The sequence below is a fragment of the Mya arenaria genome, chromosome 4 (genome assembly GCF_026914265.1).
Source record: "Mya arenaria isolate MELC-2E11 chromosome 4, ASM2691426v1".
Classification (NCBI taxonomy): Eukaryota; Metazoa; Mollusca; class Bivalvia; order Myida; family Myidae; genus Mya; species Mya arenaria.
In genome coordinates, this window is record NC_069125.1 from 11007990 (window position 1) to 11034375 (window position 26386).

Genomic DNA, 26386 nt, shown 5'->3' on the forward strand with positions numbered 1-26386 from the left:
CTGATGTATCTTATAAGTAGACTGATGTCTTTATGTTTAATCAATGCAACCATTATACACAATAATTCACTCTGTGACACAATTATTTAGTAATTGTCGTTTTTCTCGGAACTCGATATTCACAGGTTTTTTCAGGTTTTAGATCATGTTCCCTCGTACAAACAAACCAATCAATATATTTAGAATCTGTCACTAGTCTTTGTATCATACACACTTTTATTCTGTCAACAATAAAAATAATTTTAAGCTGTTTTTCTTGAGGTAACACATGCAGCTATATAGCATAACATATTAAATTATGGCCTTCATAAAAAGTTTGAAAGATAGCAATAATACCACTTAACAGTGTGAGCTTTTGGAGTGATGAAACACATCTTTTAAAGCTAATGCTGTTTGAACTGTGAAAAACAAGTCTATCCTTTCTTGTGTGTGGAAAGTTTTTCCTGGTTTCTCACTTTGGTATATTTTAATTTTTCAAGTGTGGTTCCCTATTTCTCAATATGGTTCTTGTATACTTCATGTGTGATTCCCCGTTTCTTGCTGTGATTGATGTATATCTCATGTGTGGTTCCCTGTATCTTGCTGTGATTGGTGTAAATTCCATGTGTGGTTCCCTGTTTCTCGCTGTGACTGATGTCTATCTCATGTGTGTTTCCCTGTTTCTTGCTGTGATTGATGTCTATATCACGTGTGGTTCCCTATTTCTGGCTGTGATTGATGTATATTTCATGTGTGGTTCCCTATTTCTCGCTGTGATTGATGTCTATCTCATGTGTTGTGCCCCATTATTCACTCTGGTACATGTATATTTTATGAGCGTTGCCAGTTTATCACTGTGGTACATGTATAATTCATGTGTGGTTCCTCGTTTGTCCTTGTGATTCATGTATAATTCATATGTGGCTCCCTGCTTTTCATTGTGGTACATATATTATTCAACACAGGTTCCTGTTTTCTCATTTTGGAAGATGCGTATTTTGTGTTTGGATCCCCGTATTTCACTGTGGTACATGTCTGTTTCATGTTGGGTTCTCCATTTCTCACTGTGGTACATGACGTCTATTTCATGTTTGATTCCCCGTTTCTCACTGTGGTTCATGTCTGTTTCATGTGGGGTTCCCCATTTCTCACTGTGGTACATGTATAATTTATATGTGTGGTTCCCTGTTTCTCACTGTGGTACATGTATAATTTTTATGTGTTGTCCCATTTCTCACTGTGGTACATGTATATTTTTAAAATGTAGTTCCCTGTTTCTCACTGCGGTGCATGTATATTTTTCATGTGTGGTTTCCTGTTTCTCACTGTGGTATATGTATATTTTTCATGTGTGGTTCCCTGTTTCTCACTGTGATACATGTCTATTCCATGTGTGGTTCCCTGTGAAGATTGGCTCCCGTAGCAGTATGTACTACTCGATGGGCCAGGTCCGCAAGTCCGGATCCTTTATATATGAGGACTTCATGCCAACAGACGGAACTGATGTCAAGGTACGGGGATCATTAAATTTATTTACCCGAAATAATGAAACACTGAATTTAAGGGGGAAAAAAGAATGTCAGAATTTGTTAACCATTTTGACATAAAGTGTCCAGTAGAGCTACAGATAAGGGTCATAATTTGGGAAAATATTATTTAAAATGTGCCAAATACGATATAAAATTAAACATCTGTTTGTTTGGTTCGAATATGAAATGTTGTAAGGGTGTAACTTAACTTTAATTAAATAACGACTGTTTTGGTAACAATGGTTTTGACCAGCTCCTTAGAATCACTTCAACTCCTACACAGTGCTTTCCCTTGATGAGCATTATGTTGTTCATTGTGCAAAGGGAAGTAAGCGCTGTCTAGCGCTTTTAATCAATTAAGTTCTTTGTTTAGGATCAAGCCTACCATGCATGTAAAATACATGCTTGTTTGCACTTTTAATGTGCTAATATACTTTAACAATTGCCATTACACTTTTTTGAATTAAATTAAGCTGTACAATACACAGGAACAGAATTGCATAAGGGCATACAATATTCTTTGAGTAAAAAGTTATCTATAGCTCTGGGGACCATTCTTATTTTATTGGAAGTAGAAACAAATCATGTAACTATCAGTTTAAAAGCAATAATAGCATAAACAGAATATATTTTGTAAATGAGAGTTAATACATTTTACATTTTCAATATCTGCGAAGCATGGCAGACACTTACAGATTATTGCATAAAAAGCATAACACTCATGACCTAATATCATAAGGGAATATATCTTCGTTTCCGATCCCTAACTGCAGGTGTACACAGTGGGTCCGGACTACGCCCATGCAGAGGCTCGTAAATCCCCAGCCCTCGATGGGAAAGTTGAGAGGGATAAGGACGGGAAGGAGGTGCGCTTTCCAGTCATCCTCTCTGCCGAGGAGAAAATGATTGCCAGGAAGGTCTGCCTCGCTTTCAAGGTAAGGCTGCCTAAATTTGAGTCCTGCAAACAATACATTTTTAGTTTAAAATTGTGACATTATAGCTAAAAAAAACATGCACTAATCTGTTTCCTAGGTAGCAACCAGTGTCCATTTTAAAAGATTATGAGAAAGTTCCCAAGTTAGGAAATGATCCTACTACCTCTCGTGTGAGAGGCGGAAACCAATGCCACTAGACTACTTACACACCTTGATGACAATATGTACAAAGATATACTTTTACAATCTCATAACAGGGGTTCTAAGGCAACTATTAATTAATTGCTAGATTTACATCCCCGTCCACCCCCTCTCTTTTCTGCCATCCCTTAAATTTTATTGATTCATATAAAAATGTTGAGCTAGGGTCTGCATTCGGTGTCGATCCGATACTGCCTGGGAACAGCGTTTATACATACCTGCATTGTTGATGTATAACATTCACATGTAAAAAATGGTGAATTGTTATGATCATGTTTGTGTTTTGTCTAGAAACACATGTATATGATTTGCTATGAAGGTTCATATCCAGCATTGCGTCAATTTTCAACAGGATCAAAATTGAATATTACACTGAGTGTACGAATAGGTTCCTTATTGAGTAACCAAACACTTTTGGCAACTTTGCAAGCATCTGGATGACACAACAGGGCTATCATGGTGCATTTCTGAGGGGGCATGAAGTAAAACAGACACCCAAGATCAATTTGCCGGATGACACAGGATATTCATGCTATATTTCTGTGTACTATACACTGGAACATCAATCGTCTGCTTTTTAATCAGGAAATGGTTTTTTTTATGATGATGGTTATAAAATTTTGTTGATCCCTGCATCTTTTTACCGCTTAATTGAATGAAATTACGAAACTTCAAAGTAATTGTATGAGTCCATCTTCAAAATGCATTTTAATTCAGATAAAATAAAATCATTTAAAACTGACATTATTGACACCATTCATAAGATAATTTAATAATCTGCGAAAGATATATTTTTATAAAAAAGATTTGGCCACAATTAATGCGTGTAATATTGATCTAAAGGTCATAATGGTATATCAATTTGCACTTTTCCGATATGCTGAAAAAAGGGCCTATTTTTCGGGACTGACATAAAATTATCAACTGTAAGGAGCCACTGTTATTATGAATTTATATACCTGCATTTTAAATAAATTCCCTGCCCGTTTTTCAGATAAGATATTGATAGGTTTGGGCAACCTCTCATTAAAGATCGTAAGGCTTCTGATTGTTAATTTCCAGCCAAAACCTCGTTTTTGTATTAAACTGCTTTTCAATAAAATAATTGTAAGGACATTTATCCCTTAGATTCTGCCGTTACTTTATGAGCACTACTAAGCAGCGTAAGGTTAACAGCTATCTTACTGATATGGGGCCCTGTTTAATACGAAAAGGAAAAAAATAACCCATCTTAAGAAGCTGTAAGCTGATGTGAATGTTTTGTGAATAATTCATATCTTTATTTAAAGGGGATCAATACAGGTTTACACTATATAGAGGTACAAATTAAACATATTAATTTTAATGCATTAATTATAATGTTCATTTGACTAAAATGATCAAAACAGAAAACAGCTTATGATTTGTGTACAGATGAAAAAAAATATTTACAATATTTTTGCGCTGTTTTAAGTGGGGAATTTTTGGCCATGTAGCTATAAATTGAAAAACCCATTATCTGTATGGCAAATGGATCAGAAGCCACCCTCGAAAGGGATATTAAGAAATAAGCAACTTAATTACATAAGATTCATAATGATTGTGTTTGCTAGCTGACATTGAAAATAGAAAATAACAGAAAATTGGAACGCCAGAAAGTCAAACATCACTTGCATTTTTTGTTATTTTGAATGTCATTAGTACGGTGTACACTAATCATAGGCTTTGTTATGCCCCCGAAGGTGGGCATATACCCCTGAAGGTAGGCATATTAAAATCGCACCGTCCGTCTGTCTGTCCGTCTGTCTGTCCGTCCGTCCGTCCATGTGTCCAGCTCAATAACTCGTGTCCGGGCTGTAACTTTCCCTTGTATGGACAGATTTTAAAATAATTTTTGTTTTTATTATTAAAATTTATATGAAAAACTACAGAAACAAGCTCATCAGTAGTTGAAAGTTTTAACATAAAACTAATGGCACAGGATAAACGCCACAGACATAGAACACAAACCAAAAACATGGAACAACAGCACAAAACTCCACAAATAACACAGTACATATATACTATATAAATAAACATGACTTGTGTAAATGTAAGAATGCCTTAATCCACAAATAACACAGTACATATATACTATATAAATAAACATGACTTGTGTAAATGTAAGAATGCCTTAATCATGATAATTTCTTACAGCAAAATGTGTGTGGGTTTGACTTGTTGAGGACCGGAGGCAAGTCGTATGTCTGTGATGTGAATGGATTCAGCTTTGTGAAAAACTCCACCAAATACTACGATGACTGCGCAAATGTTCTAGGGTATGTGTTTAACGTTCGTGTGATATTAGATAAATCATCACATAAAATATTTCCAAAGAAGGGAAGGATACAAATCTCTTGGCATGTTTTTTTTTTGTTGTCTGTGAAGCAGGAATTACATTTTCTTGTGTTGGCATCATACTCTCCTTTGTGATCAGTAAATTTTTGAATGACTTCGTGTAGAGCATTCACTGATGTGATATGATTTTAAGATTGTCTGTTCATGGAAGTATAAAAGCATACTGAGAAAGCTTTGGTCTCATGGTCATAAGTATTGGTGTGCTAAACTTTATGACCTTGGCCATAACTCAAAAAAACCTCCAATATATTTAAATGGAACTTGCTAGCAAGAATATACACATGTAAAGGAAGGCCCATAACTCCTGCTTAAAGAATTGTCATGTGCCTTGTTCAAATGGAAACAAAAAACCCAAACAAGCTATGGCTTTGTCCTCGCGGCCCACTTGTTTAAAAATGATGCCTCTGCATTAATATACAGTTTCATTTATAATCATAATCACAATAATTGTTGATTGCCTTGTTTAACTGGAATAAAGAAACCCAAATGAGCAAGGGCTTTGGCTTTGTGGCACATTTGTAAACAAAAAGATGCTACTGCATTAATATACAGTTTCATGTATAATCATAAGCACATGTCTTATGTTACAGGACAATGATCGTACGAGCATTGGCTCCCCAGTTGCATATTCAGAATGTGGCCCTTGTATTAGGCGCAGCGCCAGAAGATATCCCCGTGGTACCAACTACGTCTGGCTCCATGTAAGTTAAACCAGTCTTCAAAATAAGAGCTTGTCTGTTCCATTTTAAAACCAGTCTGGATATTGTCAAAGCCTGACTGTTTTTGTGCAGAAACTATAACCTTGGCCTCAACTTATAAATGTTTAATGTGCTGACAGGAAACTCAGACCACATGTTACCTGCACTGACATAATCCATATTTGTTGCATTACAGCTATCAGTTTTATTGCTATGGCTTTTGTAATTGTTCATGGATGTGATTTGTCTAAAGATTTGCAGATTTCCCTGGATCTAAGGGCTTGAGTGGATTTTTTTTTTTTTTAAGTAAAATCAATATTTTTAGTTTTTTTTTTTTAATTTATTGAAAAAAGTAAAGCAGTTGCTTTTGGTTATAACGTAATTTGTTGTTAGTATTTGTTGTTAGCTTTTAAAAAGTACGTTTTTTGCTTCTGCGGCAGAGAGCTTCACCCCCTTTAACCACAAACCCATCACTGAAATGGTTTTCAGCCCTTCATCTGCCAGGTGAATCACATCCCTGTAGTTCAGTCATGCCCCATATAATTGTTAAAAAAAAGACAGATGATGTATTGACATCAGGGCTATTAAAAGTTTGAAATCTCAATTGGTACGAGCCTGTCAACTCAGAAGCCCTGATTGACATTCAATTTTCTCTTCCTCCAGGATGGAGCTACGCTGTGTGATAGCTGTGATCAGACACGGTGACAGGACGCCCAAACAGAAGATGAAGATGGAAGTCAAACACATGAAGTAAGTTTTTGTAGTAGAAATACACACTGTATACATAGCACAAGATTTTGTGTCATTTGTTAACAGAATGTTAATGGATATTTCGGACATTTTGAGTCGGACATAAGTGTTTTTATCTCATCATTAATGACCAATGCTGCAAAAACAGCGGACATAAGTGATTTTCACTTAATGTAAATGACCAATGCTGTAAAACCAGCCGGACATAAGTGATTTTCACTTATCTTAAATGAAATATGGCAGGATAAACACACATGAATAAGGTATCAGAGGTTTTGAAGTTCAGAATAAATCCTGAAATCTGGATCGAGAGCTTTTAACTTTAGGTTTTCGTACAATTGGAAAAAAAAGTTTTTTTCCAGGACCATTGCATCAGAAACATTAGGAAGTCCCTTAAAATGAATATAAGTGTCGTAGGAAACAATTTCAAAAGTTGTCAAGGCCTTTTTACCCTGCTTAAGACATAAATCCCTCGTACTCACAGATCTGGGGCTATTTTATAAGAATTGACTATTTTCACTGCTTTAACCCCTGTTATCAAGCATTATACATTATACAATTATTTACTTATTAACTGAAAAATATGCTGTCAATATGAACTGCATATTTCATAGTTAGTAAGTAAATAACTGTTTTATTACATGATTATTCATGAAATATATCATCATATGCTGAACTGTTTCCCGTCTTTTAACAGACAGGTCAATATGGTTTTTGCAGTGATTTTTCTAGCGTTATATTGACGTCATATGTTAAACTGTTTCCAGTCTTTAACCAGACAGGTCAATATTTTATCTCTGAAAATTGCTTTTCGTCCAATCTGGGACAGTTTATTTACAGAACATGTTATATATATGGTAATGAAGTGGTATCCCCATGATTTTCAGGTTCTTTGAGTTGTTTAAAAAGTACAATGGGTACAAGAAGGGCCATCTGAAACTGAAGAAGCCCAAACAGCTACAGGAGGTCCTGGACATCGCCCGTGACCTGCTGTGTGAGAGTAAAGCTGACACAAACCCAGAGGTTCTGGAGAAAAAGGCAAAACTCCGCCAACTTAAGCTTGTCCTGGAAATGTAGGTGGATTTAGTATAGATTTTGATATGAATTACACTGCATGAGTCTGTTTTCTGGGTAGAGACATTGAGAGAAAGTGTTCCATGTGGGAATTCAGCCATTATGGTGAAAGAAGGAGACCTACATCAAGTTACACTATTTTTATGTTCCATTTAAAAAAGTTGCATAAAAGTTTAAAAATGTTAGGTAGGTCAGTTAGCAGTCCAGTTGGTCAGTAGACACTGTCTTGTTTGCTCAATAACTTCAGAACAGATTGACCTAGGTCCATGAAACTTCAGTGTTCTGCTGCCTTTGACCATTTGATGACTGCTTTTGTATTTGAGGTCAGTAGGTCAAAGGTTACGGTCGACAGTGATATGAAAATGTTGTCCGCACAATAACTTAAAAATAGTTTGACCTAAGGCTATAAAACTTAAGAGCTATTTATAGGCTCTTTCCCAGTAGATGACCATTATATATTTTGAGGTCAATAGGTCAAAGTGACAGTCAACAGTCTTATGAAAACTGCAAAATAACTTTTAGAACAGTTTGATGTAGGATTATGAAACTTCAGTAATAGGTTGCACTTGACTAGTTGATGGCCCCTATTTTAAATAACCATGCATTTTCACCTGAAATATAATTATCCTTATCCATTTTCCACGTGTTTTTGACAGCAGCACTTGGAGGGCTTAATTTTTGTTTGGAATGTTTTATTTCATGTTATTTCTCAGGTTTCATGTCAGTGTTTTTTTTCCACCTCTTAATGAATTGGCCCTTAAAATTGTGAAAATAGCTGCTTAAGTACCTAGATTTGTGAATTTACCCAGCACCTTGATGGGGGTCACAGATGTCTTGGACTGCTGTAACCTCCTCTGTTTGAAGCAGTATTGCATGTTAACTTATCTTTACTACTTGTTAAGAGATTTAAAAAAAACATGTTGTTTCTTTTGGCCCAATATAGTGAATTTTATGGCCAAAAAAAGTTAATTTTTGGAATCGTGAATGAGGCCCCAAATTGCCAATTATTAGCAACAAAATCCCCACTGCATGTTATCTCTGTCATTTTATACAGTTTCATAAATCACCTCCATCATACCGCAGTCATACCACAGATTATGGTAGGACCAATTAAGAATGCTTATGAATAGAGTAGGTTTTAATGCCAGTCAAAGTATTACATTCAAAATTATTGGAATTACATTTATATCAAACAAATATTTGATAAATTGGTTGACTTTGAATGTAATTGCTTTATTATGAGAGCACAAAATACTAAGTACACTTTTACTGTAATTTGTTTTAAAGCTGCACTCTTACGGAATGATCGTTTTGACATCTTTTTAATTTTTTACATCTTTGAATGAGCCAATTTTTGCGTATATGTCTGGAAACCCGTGATATATGACTGCTGACAAAATATCAGATCGCAATTTATCATATTTGCATTCGAAAATTGATGTTTGATGGTTAAAAGTGTTATGAAGAAAAAAAAGATTTTTTGCAGTGTACGAAATAATTGAGATCTGTTATTTTGTGAGTTATCTCAAATGACTGAATTTTAGGCATTGTTGTCAGAACTTAAAATCTGTAAGAGTGCAGCTTTAATGTTTTGGATGTACAATAAGGCTGTTCATCGAGTCTTGTACAATAATGCTGAATTATGATCATTGATAAGACTGGCACTTTATCCAGAATTGTCAACCATGAGTGCTATTTTGCCAACCCAGGTATGGCCATTTTTCTGGCATAAATCGTAAAGTTCAGCTGAAATACCAGCCAAACGGGGCGCCCAAAAAGTCGTCGAGCGAAGAAGGTGTGATGAGTTCAGACGGCGATAAGTATTATAGTGACCACTGCACCCGTACGTAATCTCGACTCTCTTCTTAAAATCATAGATGTCTTAAAATGGCGTTCCTTTCTTTACATAGTAGATTTAGGGCTAAACTTAAAGAGTGAAAAGGTTTTTTTATGTAGTTCGGTACAATTTTAAGTCTTATCCATACCAATTTTTTTTTTTTTTTTTTTTTTTGCTTTATTAAATAAATAAAGTTTAAATATCTTCTTCTTTTTTTTCCAGAATATTCATTCTAAAAATTGATAATCTGTATGTTAAATGTTTATAAACAAATGATAGAAATATAAAAGCTCACTTATTGTTATGTCCCAGATCTGCTTGTATGGAAGTGAGAGGTTAATGCATTACTAAAACAGCATTTATCACCTAATTTTCATTTACAATCACACAAGTAATGCTTTTTTGTAGGGTTTAGCTAGGGTTTCAAAAGGACTGGGTGCTGCAGAAAAGGGATGGTGCTGAGGGACAAAAAAGCACATTGTATCGGGCTGTGAATGATAAAAGAATTATTAATTTTTAAGAAAATGTTTAATAAGCATTTAATTCTTTGAAGGCAGGAGGGTACCCATGCTGGTCTCATTAGGGCAGAAGGGTGCTTCCAAAAAAGGACAGGGTTGCAGCACCCTCCCAATCAATGCCCCCTAGCGAAAACCCTACTTAATGGATAACTTTTGCTTTTAGTATAATTCATGTGTTTCTGTAATTCCGGAAAACACCAGCCAGTTATAGAGAGTTTAGATTATGAAAATTGCACGAAGTAGTCTGTAGTTGCATGTTTTATTTGTTGGTATTATCATGAAGGTCGGACAAAAACATAATTGTGGTTACCAAATGAAGCCATATCCCTTTCCCAATCTTTAAACATCTTTAAATAGTTGGTAAATGGCTAGTATTCAATATTGATCTTATCCTTAACCTTAGACATGCCTCAGTGATTCCAATCAGCCTATTGGTCAGCTAAATATACAGACCAATCAAAACACTTAGTTTCTAATCTTAAGTTTAAGTTCAATTTATGTTGTTGATTGAATAGTCAGCCCTAGATTATTATGTATGTGTGATATTGATAAGTTTTCAAAATGGAAGGAGTTATGAGTCATGTCATAGTTGACATGTTGATTAAGGTTCAAGGTCAATTTAAAATCATTCAAGGTCATTCCAAGGACAAGGTCAAATATATTCAATGGTTTACTGGACAGTCAGGTATGGTTATAGGTCACTGTTTCTTTTAACATTTATTTCTCCTTGGTTCAATGTTGCTTAATAAAAAAAAATCTACAAAATCATACAATAACATGTTGATCAGAGATGTTATCTTGCACAGAGCATGCTTTAAATCCAAGGTCGAGTTGGTGACCATATCCACTGCACACTGATAGACAGATAATTTGATAGGATTTTATGAGCCATGATTATAGCTGTAAGTGTCAACACAGCAGAAAAAGTTGTTAACATTTAAATTTTTATGTTAATGGTCTTTGGGCTAGTTGAACATTCCTTTTTTGTGGATGATGTTTAACTGTAATTTGCATTGTAAGGTTAATTAAAAACAACAACAAGATGCCTATTTATGCAATTGGTATCTTTATTCATTTGTAAATATAAACAAATACACTGGTCATAATAGAACAAGTGGCTTTAAAGCTACATTCTCACATATTGCCGGTTTTGATTTAACTTTTTTTTGCCTTGGAATGAGCCATTTTTTTGCGTAATTGTGTCGAAACCAGCAGTATAAGAATGCTGAATAAAGATAATATTGCAGTTTTTTATATTCATGGTCAAAAATTGATGTATGAAAGTGTAACGAAAGCTTGAAGTATTGACATTTTTGGCCTTTTTTCGAACAATTCAGATCTGTTCTATTGTGAGCTGTCTTTTTTGACTGAATTGAAGCATTGATGCCGAAATGAGCTGATTCTGAAACAAAACATTAAGGAATGTCAAAACTGTCCATCTTTGAGAGAGCAGCTATAGTAACTTCTGATGCATAAGTATTTTATGAATACTGACAGCGGTTGTCAACAATCTGAGTTACTTGTGTTTGTAATCTCATAACTTCTTCTGATCTTGAGCACATGAAAAACATTCCATTGGAAACAAGCAATTCAAAGCGCAAAAAATGCAACATAATAACATTAACGATTTCTATCATCAGCTTTCATCATTTGCTTTTAAAAGTTCCATTGCTTTTGGTCTTTTTAGTACTACCTGTTGTAGATATTGTTGTCTGTCACCATCTTTGTAATTTGAATAACGTATATGCAAATATGATTGGTTGAGAGATTTGCTTGCCCAAATCCAATAGGTTGAGAGATTTGTTTGTCCAAATCTGATTGGTTAAGCGCCTAAGGCCTGTTTCAGTAAATGATCTTAGTCGTTACTTCAACAATCTTAAATTAAAATTTGTTTAAATAATATTTGATTTTTATTTAAGTTAATAAATTTGTTAATTTTCAATTTGGGCTTAAATCATTTTCGCATAAATATGACGTAGCAAAATAAAAAAATTATGATGCTAAGATTGAAAAAAAATTGCGACTGAAATTGATTTGTATTAAAACAGGCCACAGGTCTAATAAAAGTCAGTGTACACCTTACATTGTAGTTACTTTAAAGGGGACTTTTTGTTAAAGTTTCCTAAACAGTATATGATAATTATATAATAATGGTAGACTGGTGTTTAGGTATATATAAATCTATATAGAGAGTTCTGCTGGCAGTCGGTGACACAACCTTTTCTAGATGCTAGCAGAGTAACTAGTAGTTGTGCATTGCAAGAAGATGCCAATTTTGGGAATCTTGTAATCATAGAAATAATGTTTAGAAAAATAGGACCTTCTATAACTGACATGACATAATAATATGATAATAACTGCCCTCGAAAATGGCCTTTTTTTAAAGAAAAAATATATTGAATCAAAGTCTAAGAGCATTCACTTGTCCATGGTTACCATATGACTAGTAAGTCTCTCCATTCGTTGAACAATTTTATGAATATTTATATCAGGATGGTTTCATAGATGGCAGTATTATCTGTCAGGGAAGGTGAAAACAAATTCTTTGGAGTTGGGATATAATTGTATCTTATAAAACATAATAAATCATATCCAAAAAATATGTCTTCATCATTGACTAATACTACCATCTATAGTGGGTTCGGTGTCATGTCACTTATAGTTCAGTTCTGGCCCCCTGAAAAAGGTTGTTTGCAGACTGCAGGCCGTCTTGTCAAGGAGCGTACATCAAAATAGTTTTATGGCATTGAGTTTTTAAGTAGATTACGTAGTGTCACAAAGACCCTGTCAGACCAAAATGTTTAGTGAAGTGTATGACAGTTTGATGAACGCTCCTTGATCTTTGGCTGTATTCATAAAGCATCTAAATGAAAAAAATCAACTTTTTAAACTGTGTTAGTTAATTTTATATCCTTCGGTTTTCAGCGAAATTATTTATGTAAATTCATAATAAAGACAATTTTCTTGGATTTTTTTCATTTTTTTTTGTTTGAATATTATTAGTTTTCTTAAAATTTACCTTTGAGAGAAAGGCAATTTTGTACTTAAAAGTTGAAAATTCACCATGACTAAAAGTTGAAAATTCACCATGACTTGCTTTATGAACACAGCCCTGCATGTATTTAGCCATTTCTTGGTAATTTATGCCTAATGCAGGGCCCCAATTTATTAACATGTTGAGTCTGAATTTGAAATTTCTGGAAATAAAAATTATTAATATAAAAAAATCAACAAATGATGTATAATTATAGTAGAACCAGCTGTTTGTTAGAGATACAGAAAATATACCATTATGACTCTTCTTACTCTGACTCCATTTTACAAGAAAGTTAAAATTTGAAGTTTTGAATCTTAAGTCTTAAAGCTGCACTCTCACAGATTTATCGTTTTGACAACTTTTTTTAGTTTTTGTCTTTGAATGAGCTAATTTTTGCGTAAATGTCATGAAACCAGTGATATAAGAATGCAGAAAAAAGATCATATCTCAGTTTATCATATTTCTGTCCGAAAGTGGATTTTTTATGGCTCAAAGCTTAACCAAACAGTTGAGTTCTGTTCTATAGTGAGTTATCTAATATGACTGAATTTAAGGCATTGATGCCAAAATCAGCCGATTATGGGACAAATGTTTTAAAAAGTGTCAAAACTGCATGACAATCGGTGAGATTGCAGCTTAAAACTCAGACTCAAGAGGTTAGTTAATATGGGCTCTGCATGTATTGTTGTTTGTGCTTTCTTGCAGCAGATTAAAACCATTACAGGAACGATCGCCATTGGGCTTCAAATTCACTCGCCAAAAAAAAAGGCCGAAAAATTAAAGAAAACAAAATCGCAACCTTTTTTTCATTCCTATGTTCTGTAGGTATGAGTTCTCTGGCATCAATAGGAAAGTGCAGCTGAAATATCAGCCATTTTGCCGCCCGCAATATCAGCCAATTGGGCGCCCACACACGTCCAGTGATGGTTGGTATCTGACCAGAGCCCATGTTTGCGAACAGTCTCAAGTCTGTGTTCAGACTCATGTCCCAAGACTGTGAATCTTAATTTCATTGTATAACTGTCCTTTTTGAAGATCATTTATGGTGAATTATGCTGAAATCTATTAAAATTACTATTATTTTCATATTTTTGTTAAAAAAAAAAAAATGGAATAAAGATCTATTTCGCTATTTAATAAAATGATATTTTTTTCTGAGTCTGAGTCTAGACTTAAAACTTGAGACCATTTGTAATCATGGTCCATGCAGGGCCCATTTCGATAAAATTTTTGAGTATTGATTTTTAGACTCAGAATGCACATTTTCTAAATTTTAAATAGAAAAATAGAAAAAGCTTTATAACATGCATAAACAGCGATTTTCAACATTCAATCTTTTTTGAAACTTAGTTTACAGGAAAATAAAGATATGTAGATTGGAGACTTGAGTCTCATATTCAGACTCAAGATGTTTGCAAATATGGGCCTTGGAGTTTGCTTCATTATAATCTTTGGAGCAATTTTCCATGGTTTAAGATCTTTTCTAACAGTTTTCCATTCCTCTTAAAATGTCTAAAATATATGTGGAACTATTTCCAATTTCAAAATGAGCTCAAAATATTTGGAGCAATTTTCCGTCTTCCAAAGTGAGTTACAAAAATTGAGCACTTTTTTATTTTTAAAAGTCAGTTTAAGGTATTTAGATAAAGTGTTTTTCTGTATTTAGAAGAAAAATATCATATTTAAAAAAATAAATAATGTGGAGTAATGAATACAAGTTTAAAATACTTCAAGAATCATTCCTCAGAAATGAAATATATAAGTTTCAAATATTTGGAGCAATATTTTCTTAACTTTGAATTATGTTTCTAATTAAACTCTTCAGACATATGTGTCAACTCTTTTGGTCAGTATATGAATAGGTGTTTGGAGATGGGTTCTTTTTTTGTCAATAAAACCATTTGGTAAATTGCTCTGTAGATTGTGTAGATTGCTTGTTTAATAATGCTGTAGATTGTGTTAAATGCACCACGGTATTTAAATTAAGTTCAAATTGCAAGCTGTACATGTATGGTGGGTGTGGGAGGGGGAGGGGCTTGCCTGTTAAGTAGTTAGTTCATTGTGATCAGTAAAAGTATACGCTAAATCAGTACAACTTCAGTAGGTTTCCTTTTACGTGGGAAGTTGATCATTTGTCAGATTCGACTGACCTTACAGCCACAATCATTTAATGCTTTATTTAAGACTAAAGACTAGAAATGTTAAGATCATTTCCAAACAGTAGTATTGTGGCACCAAGAAAAAAAGTTTTGCGAAATAGATAAAAAACAAAATCACAATCAAACAATATTGCTATTACAATCTACAGTATTATTTTTACCACCTCTATAAAAGTTTATTCAGGGGCCATCTAATCAATATGACAATCGTAAGATCACCTTTTTTTGAAAAAAATATTTCTGAGTTGCTACTCTCTTTCAAAATTATGGGTTTTATTGGACTGCAAAGGAGTTTTAATTGGATTTGTAACAATTACTAAATATTTAGCTAAAAATCTTGATCTTACGCTATTTTGTCCGATGCACGTTGATTACATGACCTCATTGTTCTAGTGATTTCTTATGGAATCGATCCAATGGGCTGAATAAAGAGATCATTAATTTGAAAATGTATTTCTTCTATTTGAATTGCTGAGTATAGTGTAACCCTCCTGCACCATTATATCCTGTGTATTTTCTACTTTTCTGTTTCACTTAAAGGCCACAATTAAAGAATATTTGGTTTGGCTGTGGGGGGATACATTACCTACCCCTTAACAGGGATGTGATTTGACTGCAGAATGGTTGATTTCCACAGATCTTATGGCTCCTGAGGGACCAAAAAAAATGTTTATGTAAAAAAAAAATTGGCTTTTTACTTCATTTTTGTTTGAATTGACAATCCAGTTTGCTTTAAATTTGAAGCAAGGAATGTCCTCAAAAGGGCTTGAAAAAGTGGCCCTCAAAACCCTCGTCTGTAATTTGATGAATCTGTTATGGCCAAACAAGCTATTTATTAATTGTGGCTCAAGTTAAAAAAACTTCTGTTTTACTTATTTGTGTTCTGTGTTTACTTTTGAAGAATTTACTTGGGTGCCTGTGCTCTAAAGTAAAAAACAACAATTGTAGAACAATATTTATTATATACTGTTTGAATGATTAAATAATGTAACTTTTGATTAGGTTAAAAATAATGATAGGATTTTATGAAAATTAATAAAAGATTAGTTCATAAATAAAAGATTTATAAATAGTAGAGGAAACCAGTATGATAAAAGAATTTTAGTTTACAATACTGTTTTAAGTCTCCAAGAAAAATATGTTGATAACGAATCATATGCAAGATACTAAACAGGCTTTTTTCTAGACACCTCACTGTTCCATTCCCCCCAAAAAGAATAAAAGCTTGCAGAATTCCCAATTTCAATAAGTTTCTCCTTGAATTTTCATTCTCAATTCAATCATTATTCAGCAATAATATTTCAAATTTCTTGGCAAATGCCTAGAAAAGAGCCTTCTTAAATTTCCAGCTACTTACGCCTTTCTTATGTTGGTCTTGTCATTTCCACAGATGAAATTCCTAAGGAGCCATCCCTGGTGTTGATACTGAAATGGGGTGGGGAGTTGACCCCTGCGGGGAAATACCAGGCAGAAGACCTTGGGAAAGCCTTCCGGACGCTCTATCCTGGGGGACAAGGTAAGCCCCACTCACCCTGCCCTAAATCTAGTTAATACTCAACCCTTTGATAGTGGTGATATGTAAACTATGAGTGTAGTTCTTCTGTTTTTCAGACAATATAATATAATTGAGGTCATAATGTCATCGCCCCAGCATGGTCATCGTGCAAAACCTTTAACCTCAGCCATAACTCAAAAACTGCTATAGATTAAAGAATTTTTGTATACATGTTGCTGTAGACAATATGCACATGTGAAGCAAGGCACATAACTCTAGCTTTAATAATTGTTGAGTTATGCCCCTTGAATGACTTTAGAAAAAACAACAGACCAGCCTTTGCGCCACTGTGTCAAGTATTTTCAAATCTTTTTCAAACATTATTATAAATATAAATATTGACTGCCTTGAGGGTGACAGTGCATATTGCCAATGCCGAGGTTGACAGTATTTTCCAAAGGTTAACAATATGCAGTGTCACCGTCAAGGCAGTCAGTATCTATTTTGTCATACTGAACTAAACACCCCCATGACATCAGAGGGTAACAGTGTGGCAGAGGGTGATAGTGTGGGGTGATTGTCAAAAATATTGCCGTAGCATTTTTACTATATCTTCTATAGCAGTTGGGTATAATACAAGAGTATATTCCATGCCTGCTGTTAGGTGTTTTTCTGTAATAAGCCACTTTTGAATAAGTTATTTTCAATTCAGGTGAATTTGAGACTCCTGGCCTGGGTTTTCTTCGGCTTCACAGTACCTTTCGACACGACCTAAAGATCTATGCCTCCGATGAGGGACGGGTACAGATGACAGCAGCAGCGTTTACTAAGGTACTTGAACAAATGGTCTAGTCATAGTCTGTATTTGGGGATTGTGATTGGAACACCAAGTTTTCACAAAGGGAAAATATCTTTAAATATAGTGATGTCTGTGGATAGATTAGGCCTAAAGAGAAATTTAGGCGATCAACAATGTATCAATGTCCCTGAAACGTGAACAAAATTGAAATATGTATGACCTGTCATTTGGCAAGAACTAGGTATAAAAAATTGTCTTTGATAATTGTGCTGTTCGTTTTCCTGCTATTTCTAATATCAACAAATGATGCTCACACAGGATGAGAATGGTACCAAGGAGAGTGGTAATGTGTCTGCCTCTCACCCAATAAAGTGTGGTTCAAGCCCCTGAAGATTTTCTTATGGCCTCCTATATCCAATTCTCAGCAATGGTGTCTTCCCAGAAGACAGACTTGACAGTGATTCATTCCATCTTGCCGCTGTTCCTACAGCTAAAAAAGATAAGAATACTATTTAAGATTGAATGTGAAGATAGCTGAAAGCTTGTATGAATCACTCTTGAGTCTGTTTCCTGGGTAGAAACCAGTACTGACGTCATTTTGAGAGGTCATGTGAAGTAACTCTAGTTGGAAAATGAACCCACAACCCCTTGGGTGAAGGGTGCAATGTTTTCAATAAGAACCGGCTGCCGGCCAAAATGGACGCTTTAAATGGTAAATGGGCCGGTTCAAATTTGGAAAACTAAATTATTTTTAAGTGGATTATTTTTAAGTGGAATAAGTAGAAGCTGCTCGGTTACTTAACTATTTCAGACGGTTCAACCGAAACTTATTGAGAACCCTGAGGGTGGATACCTATACCACTAGACCACTGTCACCTTTGTAGGGATCAAACCCACAACCTCTAAGGTGAAAGGTATACCACTCATCCTGGTAGGGATCATACCCAAAACGTTTAGGGTGAGAGCCAGACACATATAAACCACTACATCTCCCTTATCAAAAGTTAACGCTATGCTTGCAGGGTTTGTTGGCACTTGAGGGTGAGCTGCCCCCGATCTTGGTCTCTATGGTGAAGAGCGCAAACACAAACGGACTGCTGGACAAGGAGGGAGAGACATCCAAGTACCAGCACATGTATGGCCGCTAGTTTTATGCTTTTTGATCGATTCTCTTCAGACAACAGAAATCAACCCAAAGTTCATACAGTCATGGCACTCTTGAATTACTAAGCCTGAATTCTTACATTAGTGTATGGCATCAAAATAAATTAACAAGCCTTTCAATATTCACCTCCAGCTAGGTCGGAAAGCATTTTAACCGTGCATGGCATTCTGTCTTTTGTTCAAACTGTGGTCACGTTTTTGGAAGACTTTGTCAAGATTCTTACTAATGATTTATTTATAGATGATTAGTTAAATGGCATGTATAGTGAGGGAATTATTTATTTAAAGATCAGCACTTTTTTGCATTGAACGATTGTTTGTATGGATGTAACATGAGAGTTTTGTTTTTCAGAGTGAAGGAAAAACTGATGGAAATTTTGAACCAAGACAAGGAATTTGATGACGAGGATGCACAAAAGGTACTGCTCTTGTAATTAGTCTCTCAGATCAGTGATCTGTATCGGATTCATAGACATTACATGTCTTATAAGAGCATTGTCATCGAAATTAGACTTTTGGATATACAAGCCCAGATTCTTACACAAGTGTTTGCTGTTTAAACTTTTAACATGCCCTGATGTATGAAGTCAGAATTTTAACAAGCCCTGAAAGCATTTTATCAGTGCAGAGTTTGGAGGCTTGTGTTCGGAGTGGATTTTAGTACAATTGTGCAAAAGTCTATTTGCTGTTTGTTAAAACGGCTGTTAGTATTTGCTTGATAAATTTTGAAAAGGTTGAAGGTTAATATAAAAAAGTTTGTTCAACAAGATTAAAATTGGTTTTCATTATTAATGCTTTGTACTTATTGATGTAGAATATTTTAATCATATTATTTTTAATATGAAGTTTTAAGTGATAAAATGTAAAAATGAAGGATAATTGGAAGGCGGTAAATTCAACCACATTTGTTTTCCCAACTGGTGATATATGTCCCTTATCAAAATTATAATGATGAATAAAGTATTCTTTGTGTCTAGGTGCTGACCTTACAAAATCTCATATGCTGTATTTCCTCCGGTATATGAAATATTCCCCAAATTAACCACAATCCACTTTTTTATTCCAGCTTGCCCCGACACAGACGGCATCACTACAGGCTGCAATGCAGTTTATCAAGAACCCGAAAAAGATGAACGACCTTGTACACGAAATGGTGCATGAAATCACCGCCAAGATCAAGGATCTAAAGAGAGAACTTAAGTCGAGAGGTGAGGGAATTGAAAAAAGTCTGCAGACATTTGCTTAGGCCAAAAAAATAAAATGATTTGGAAAGGTTTACATCCTTTTCAAAAACAGATAGGTAGTTATATATAGATCGTATCTTTTCATAAGGAGCTTTTTAAGAAATAAATATATAAATTTTTTTACAATGCTATATATACCTATATGTAAGAACGTTATCTTTGGAGAATGGTGTTAAAGTTCTCTTCTGTATAAAGCTTTAAAGTTTTTTGTTTTATTTTTGGCAACTAACTCTTAAAACAGTAGGGATGGTAACCAGTGTGTGTATACCACGTGATAAATTGCGTCATAAATGCTACGTCGGAAGGCAATATTTTGCTTCGATTGAAGACTTATAACAATGATAACTTTTCATTTTCTTTAACATTTTAAATGAAACATAGCGCATTCTATGCAGCTTACGGAGCCCCGCCTTCGGTCTTTTACCAAATTTTAATTAATAGTTTAGTTTCTTATAACACTTCGACAAACCTTTTCACGATACGGCCGTCTGACGGAGCATTGTCAAAACATTGTTTGGGAAACAGGTTTGTCGAAGTGTTTGATGAAACTAATCACCTTATCAAACTCCGGTTATAAAACAAAGGTGGGGCTATTTAAGCTGCATTGACTGGCCTTTGTTTCATTTAAAATGGTGAAGTAAGAGAAAAGTTATCTTTAATTTAAGTCTTTATTTTAAGAAAAATATTGCCTTCCGACGTAGCATATATGACGTAATTTATCAGGTGGTATACACACACTGGTTACCATTCCTTAAGCAGGATCAGGTAACCAGAAGTGAATGTTTTTGGGGGTTTTTAAGGTCTTAAGCAAAATGGTGTTCAATGATGCTAAGTAACCTTTATTTTCATAAACCAATGACCTGAATCAAAACAGAGGTATGCGGTTTAAAAAGGGTAGGATAGTTTAAACCCTATTTACAGAAAGACCACATGCACAGATTTTAAATCCAACGACCTGAATAAAAGCTTACTTTGTCCATATCTAAAGAAAGTGTTCCTAGATATTTCAATAAAATTTGGTAAACATGTTACCAGAGACAAAACAATAACTCTGTTTTTTTGCTCCCAGACCTGAAGCTGTACCATGGAGAGTCATGGGAGCTGCTCATCCGGCGCTGGGCAAAGCTGGAGAAAGACTTCAAGCTGAAGACAGGCATGTACGATATCAGTAAGATACCCGATATCTATGACTGTATCAAGTATGACCTACAACACAACCAGAAGACCCTGCAGTTTGCCCGGGCGGAGGAACTCTTTCGGGTGTCCAAGGCTCTTGCAGATATTGTTATACCACAGGTAGGGGTCTGCAGATGTTGATATACCACTTGGAGTTTTTTTTATAGTCAAACCCCATTTGCTCAAACCCCCAGGGACCGGGCAATATACCTGGAGCCAAGCGGAAATGTTTACCTGCAGTTTAAAAAAAGCGGTCCGTTTCATGTAGTTTGAGCCAACGAGGTATTCAAGTCTAACGAGTTCCAGTCAACTTGGTTGGAATGTATATCCTTAAGGGTGATTGTGATGAAAAGTCATAGCCTGAAGAATGACTCCAGAATCTGTTTCCTTGGTTGAAACTAGGTGTCCATTTTAAGAGGTCATGTAAGAGTACTCCAGGTGGGACTCGAAGCTACATTTTTTTTTGGATGAGAGGCAGATACCTATACCACCAGATCACTTATATCCTCTTGATTCTGAAATGTCTCTGATCTAGGCAAGAGCTCTTGTTTCAGCTGCAAAGTTAGTGACTTAATTTTAGAGCATAAAAATGATGACTTGATTTTAGAACATTACAATTGTGACTTGATTTAAGAATATAGAAACGATGGCATGATTTTAGAGCATAAAAATAGTGACTTGATTTTACAATATAAGAATTCACTCTTTTTTTTATCAATAAAAAGACACAAACGTTTAGCCAAATAAAAAAAAATGTTCTCAATTTCACTGCAATAGATGGAAGGATGGGAAAGTCTTGGTATTTTTGTCTTATTAGCTCGACTATTCGAAGAATAGGTGGGCTATACTACTCGCCCCAGCGTCGGCGTCCGGTTAAAGTTTTAGGGCAAGTTGGGATTTTCACTTATAAGTCCAATACCCTACATTTAATTGACTTAATACTTTACACAGTTGTTCAGGGCACAAATACAAATTATGGCCCCTGATTGACTATGGAACTTGGGTCAAAGTTTTAGGGCAAGTTGGAATATTTATTAATAACTTCTATATCCTTTGTTCAATTGACTTAATACTTCACACAGTTGTTCAGGACCATCACACAATGAGGTTACATAACTCCATATTATCCTAAATACAAGTTATGGCCCCTGATTGACTTAGGTTAAAGTTTCAGGGCAGGTTAAAGTTTTAGGGCAAGTTGGGATTTTCACTTAAAACTCCAATACCATTCATTCAATTGACTTAATACTTCACACAGTTGTTCAGAGCCATCCCATAATGAAGTTAGATAACTCCATATTATCTTTTATACAAATTATGGCCCCTGATTGACTATGGAACTAAGGTTAAAGTTTTAGGGCAGGTTGGGATATTGTTTAATAACTTCTATACCCTTCATTTAATTTACTTAATACTTCACACAATTGTTCAGGACCATCACCCAATGAGGTTACATAACTCCATATCCTTAATACAAGTTATGGCCACTGATTGACTTAGGTTAAAGTTTTAGGCAAGTAAAAGTTAAGGGCAAGTTGGGATTTTAATAAAAAAAACTTCTATACCGTTCATTAAATGCACTTAATAAAATTCAAAATTATTTACGACCATCTTACAACAAGAAAAATAACTCCGTTTTAAGCCTAAATACAAGTTATGGCCCTTGATTTTTTGTATTTTTTTTTAATTTCCTTTGAAAGGCATATTTGTATATTCTTAACCACATTTTCATAATGGGAAATCAAGTTATTTGAATGACTTGCGTCATTGTTTGGGCGGGCTGGTGGGAGGGCAGCATCAAAGTCACCTTATGTATCAAATAGTTTTAGTTAGGTTTGACATAAAGAGACCAAACTTGGTATTATTACATCGTTATTGTATTCTAAGTCAAAGCGGCGTAGTCGAGCGCGCTGTCTTACGACGGCTCTTGTTTTGTTAAAGTGAGTTTCTTAATATTATTTTCACACTGAAAGCTGTGGCCATTTTATCTGGGAACATTTAAGCCTCATTCCTATGCATGATACTACCAAAAAAAAGTCCCAAGAGGAGAAAATTCATTAACTGTCAGAAATCTTTTGTCTACTAGAAATAAAGATAATTAGGCTTGGGTGCAGACAATTATGGTAAGTCCAAAATCCAGAAAAGTTTTTGTTTTGTTATGCCTTATTAAATATCTTGTCTATACACTTAAAGGAGTATGGTATCACCGTTGAGGAGAAACTTCACATCTCCCAGTCCATCTGTACGCCGTTGATGAGAAAATTACTGAACGATCTTCAATCTGGATGCCAGGGTTCAGATGAGGAAAGCACTCGACTCAACTCCAAGTAAGTCTAGGACATAACTCCATATAGCACCCAACTTTACTCAAAGTAAGTAAGTTAGCCCCGACTTAACTCCAAGTAAGCTTGACTTAACTCCAAGTAAGCACCCTGACTTAACTCCAACTAAGCCCATAACTTAACTCCAAGTAAGCCCCTGACTTAACTCCAAGTAAGCACCTGACTTAACTCCAAGTAAGCCCCTGACTTAACTCCAAGTAAGCCCCTGACTTAACTCCCAAGAAAGCACCTGACTTAACTCCAAGTAAGCCCCTGACTTGACTCCAAGTAAGCACCTGACTTAACTCCCAAGAAAGCACCTGATTTAACTCCAAGTAAGCCCCTGACTAAACTCCCAAGTAAGCACCTGACTTAACTCCAAGTAAGCCCCTGACTAAACTCCCAAGTAAGCACCTGACTTAACTCCAAGTAAGCCCCTGACTAAACTCCCAAGTAAGCACCTGACCTAACTCCAAGTAAGCACCTGACTAAACTCCCAAGTAAGCACCTGACTTAACTCCAAGTAAGCCCCTGACTAAACTCCCAAGTAAGCACCTGACTTAACTCCAAGTAAGCCCCTGACTAAAATCCCAAGTAAGCCCCTGATTAAACTCCCAAGTAAGCACCTGACTAAACTCCCAAGTAAGCACCTGACTTAACTCCAAGTAAGCCCCTGACTAAACTCCCAAGTAAGCCCCTGCCTAAACTCACAAGTAAGCCCCTGACTTAACTCCAAGTAAGCCCCTGACTTAACTCCAAGTAAGCACCCGACTTAACTCCCAAGTAAGCACCTGACTTAACTCCATGTAAGCCCCTGACTTAACTCCCAAGTAAGCCCCTGACCTAACTCCAAGTAAGCATATGACTTAACTCCAAGTAAGCCCCTGACTTAACTCCCAAGTAAGCACCTGACTTAACTCCAAGTAAGCCCCTGACTTAACTCCAAGTAAGCATCTGACTTAACTCCAAGTAAGCCCCTGACTTAACTCCCAAGTAAGCCCCTGACTTAACTCCAAGTAAGCACCTGACTTAACTCCAAGTAAGCACCTGACTTAACTCCAAGTAAGCCCGTGACTTAACTCCAAGTAAGCATCTGACTTAACTCCAAGTAAGCCCCTGACTTAACTCCCAAGTAAGCCCCTGACTAAACTCCCAAGTAAGCACCTGATTAAACTCCCAAGTAAGCCCCTGACTTAACTCCCAAGTAAGCCCTTGACTAAACTCCCAAGTAAGCATCTGACTTAACTCCCAAGTAAGCACCTGACTTAACTTGAAGTAAGCACTCGATTTATCTCGAAGTAAGCACCCGATTTAACTCGAAGTAAGCACCAGAGTTAACTCCAAGTAAGCATCTGATTTAACTCCAAGTAAGCCCCCTACTTAACTCCAAGTAAACCCTTTACTTAACTCCCAAGTAAGCACCTGCCTTACCTCCAAGTAAGCCCCTGACTTCACTCGAAGTAAGCCCCCGACTTAATTCCAGGTAAGCCCCTGACTTAACTCCAAGTAAGCCCCTGACTTAACATCAAATAAGCACCTGACTTACCTCCCAAGTAAGCATCTGACTTCACTCGAAGTAAGCCCCTGACTTAACTCCAAGTAAGCCCCTGACTTAACTCCCAAGTAAGCCCCCGACTTAACTCCAAGTAAGCCCCTGACTTAACATCAAATAAACCCCTGACATAACTCCAAGTAAGTATCTGACTTAACTCCAAGTAAGCACCTGACTTAACTCCAAGTAAGCATCTGAATTAACTCCAAGTAAGCACCTGACTTAACTCCAAGTAAGCCCCTGACTTAACTCCAAGTAAGCTAAGCCCCTGACTTAACTCCAAGTAAGCCCCTGACTTAACTCCAAGTGAGCATTTGACTTAACTCCCAAGTAAGCCCCTGACTTAACATCAAATAAACCCCTGACTTAACTCAAAGTAAGCATCTGACTTAACTCCAAGTAAGCATCTGAATTAACTCCAAGTAAGCACCTGAATTAACTCCAAGTAAGCCCCTGACTTAACTCCAAGTAAGCCCCTGACTTAACTCCAAGTAAGCTAAGCCCCTGACTTAACTCCAAGTAAGCCCCTGACTTAACTCCAAGTGAGCATTTGACTTAACTCCCAAGTAAGCCCCTGACTTAACACCAAGTAAGCCCCTGACTTAACTCCAAGTAAGCATCTGACTTAACATCAAATAAGCAGTTGACTTAACTCCAAGTAAGCATCTGACTTAACTCCAAGTAAGCATCTGACTTACCTCCCAAGTAAGCATCTGACTTAACTACAAGTAAGCGTTTGACTTAACTCCAAGTTAGCATTTGACTTAACTCAAACTAAGCATTTGACTTAACTCCAAGTAAGCATTTGACTTATCTCCAAGTAAGCATTTTACTTAACTTCAAGTAAGCATCAGACTTAACTCCAAGTAAGCATCTGACTTAACTCCAAGTAAGCATTTGACTTAACTTCAAGTAAGCATTTGACTTAACTCCAAAACACCTGACTTAACCCGATGTAAGCACCTGACCTAACTCCTAAGTATGCAGCTTTAATTCAAGTAAGAAAAGTAAGCAACTAACCTTATTTCAAGTAAGGACCTGACTTTAGCCAACATAACTCCAAGTAAGCCATAAAATGATATGCATGTATCCACCACTTAAAAGTGTGAACTTCCAAAGCCAAAAATAATCCCTAAAATATCAGCATTCCAATTTTTTTCAAAATCAGCACAGAGTTATTAGGTTGTGCAATTATCAATTTGATGTTAAGGAAGTGACTTTGATTGAATTTGACTTCAATAGCACAGCCACATTAAAACTATAGACTTACCATAGCATGTATAAGAGATAATGTCTGTTGTAGATGCTTGCACTCCAAGGTTTTTTTCTTCCCAGAAAGGTTTGTGTGGTCATGGCTGTATTTCACTGATATATATAGGCTAAAGTCTTACCATTGCTTGATAACAGATTATTTCTGTTTGAGAAAGACCATAACATGTATCTTCACCCGGAAAGCTTTGTGCGAAGGCGGCTGTATTTCACTGGGGAGGGCCACATATAGGCTTAAGTTAACCACAGCTTTTATGACATATATTGTCTGTT

General features: G+C 35.7%; 1 protein-coding gene across 22 annotated transcripts in view; it reads left to right on the forward strand.

The window, feature by feature from the left end:
• Positions 1-26386, forward strand: part of LOC128232525 (inositol hexakisphosphate and diphosphoinositol-pentakisphosphate kinase 2-like) — an 88344-nt gene that overhangs the window by 37872 nt on the left and 24086 nt on the right. For 17 of the 22 annotated variants that reach the window (XM_052946132.1, XM_052946123.1, XM_052946130.1 and 14 more), the window contains 14 exons: positions 1389-1490; positions 2282-2443; positions 4820-4941; positions 5611-5721; positions 6382-6468; positions 7356-7541; positions 9252-9385; positions 16484-16609; positions 17301-17419; positions 18410-18522; positions 18904-18970; positions 19618-19759; positions 20865-21091; positions 23165-23298. In XM_052946132.1, the coding sequence (XP_052802092.1) occupies positions 1389-1490; positions 2282-2443; positions 4820-4941; positions 5611-5721; positions 6382-6468; positions 7356-7541; positions 9252-9385; positions 16484-16609; positions 17301-17419; positions 18410-18522; positions 18904-18970; positions 19618-19759; positions 20865-21091; positions 23165-23298 (1832 nt within the window). Of the gene's footprint in view, positions 1-1388; positions 1491-2281; positions 2444-4819; positions 4942-5610; positions 5722-6381; positions 6469-7355; positions 7542-9251; positions 9386-13759; positions 13861-16483; positions 16610-17300; positions 17420-18409; positions 18523-18903; positions 18971-19617; positions 19760-20864; positions 21092-23164; positions 23299-26386 lie in introns of all 22 variants that reach the window. The other 5 variants (XM_052946127.1, XM_052946143.1, XM_052946148.1 and 2 more) reach the window with 2 other exon arrangements.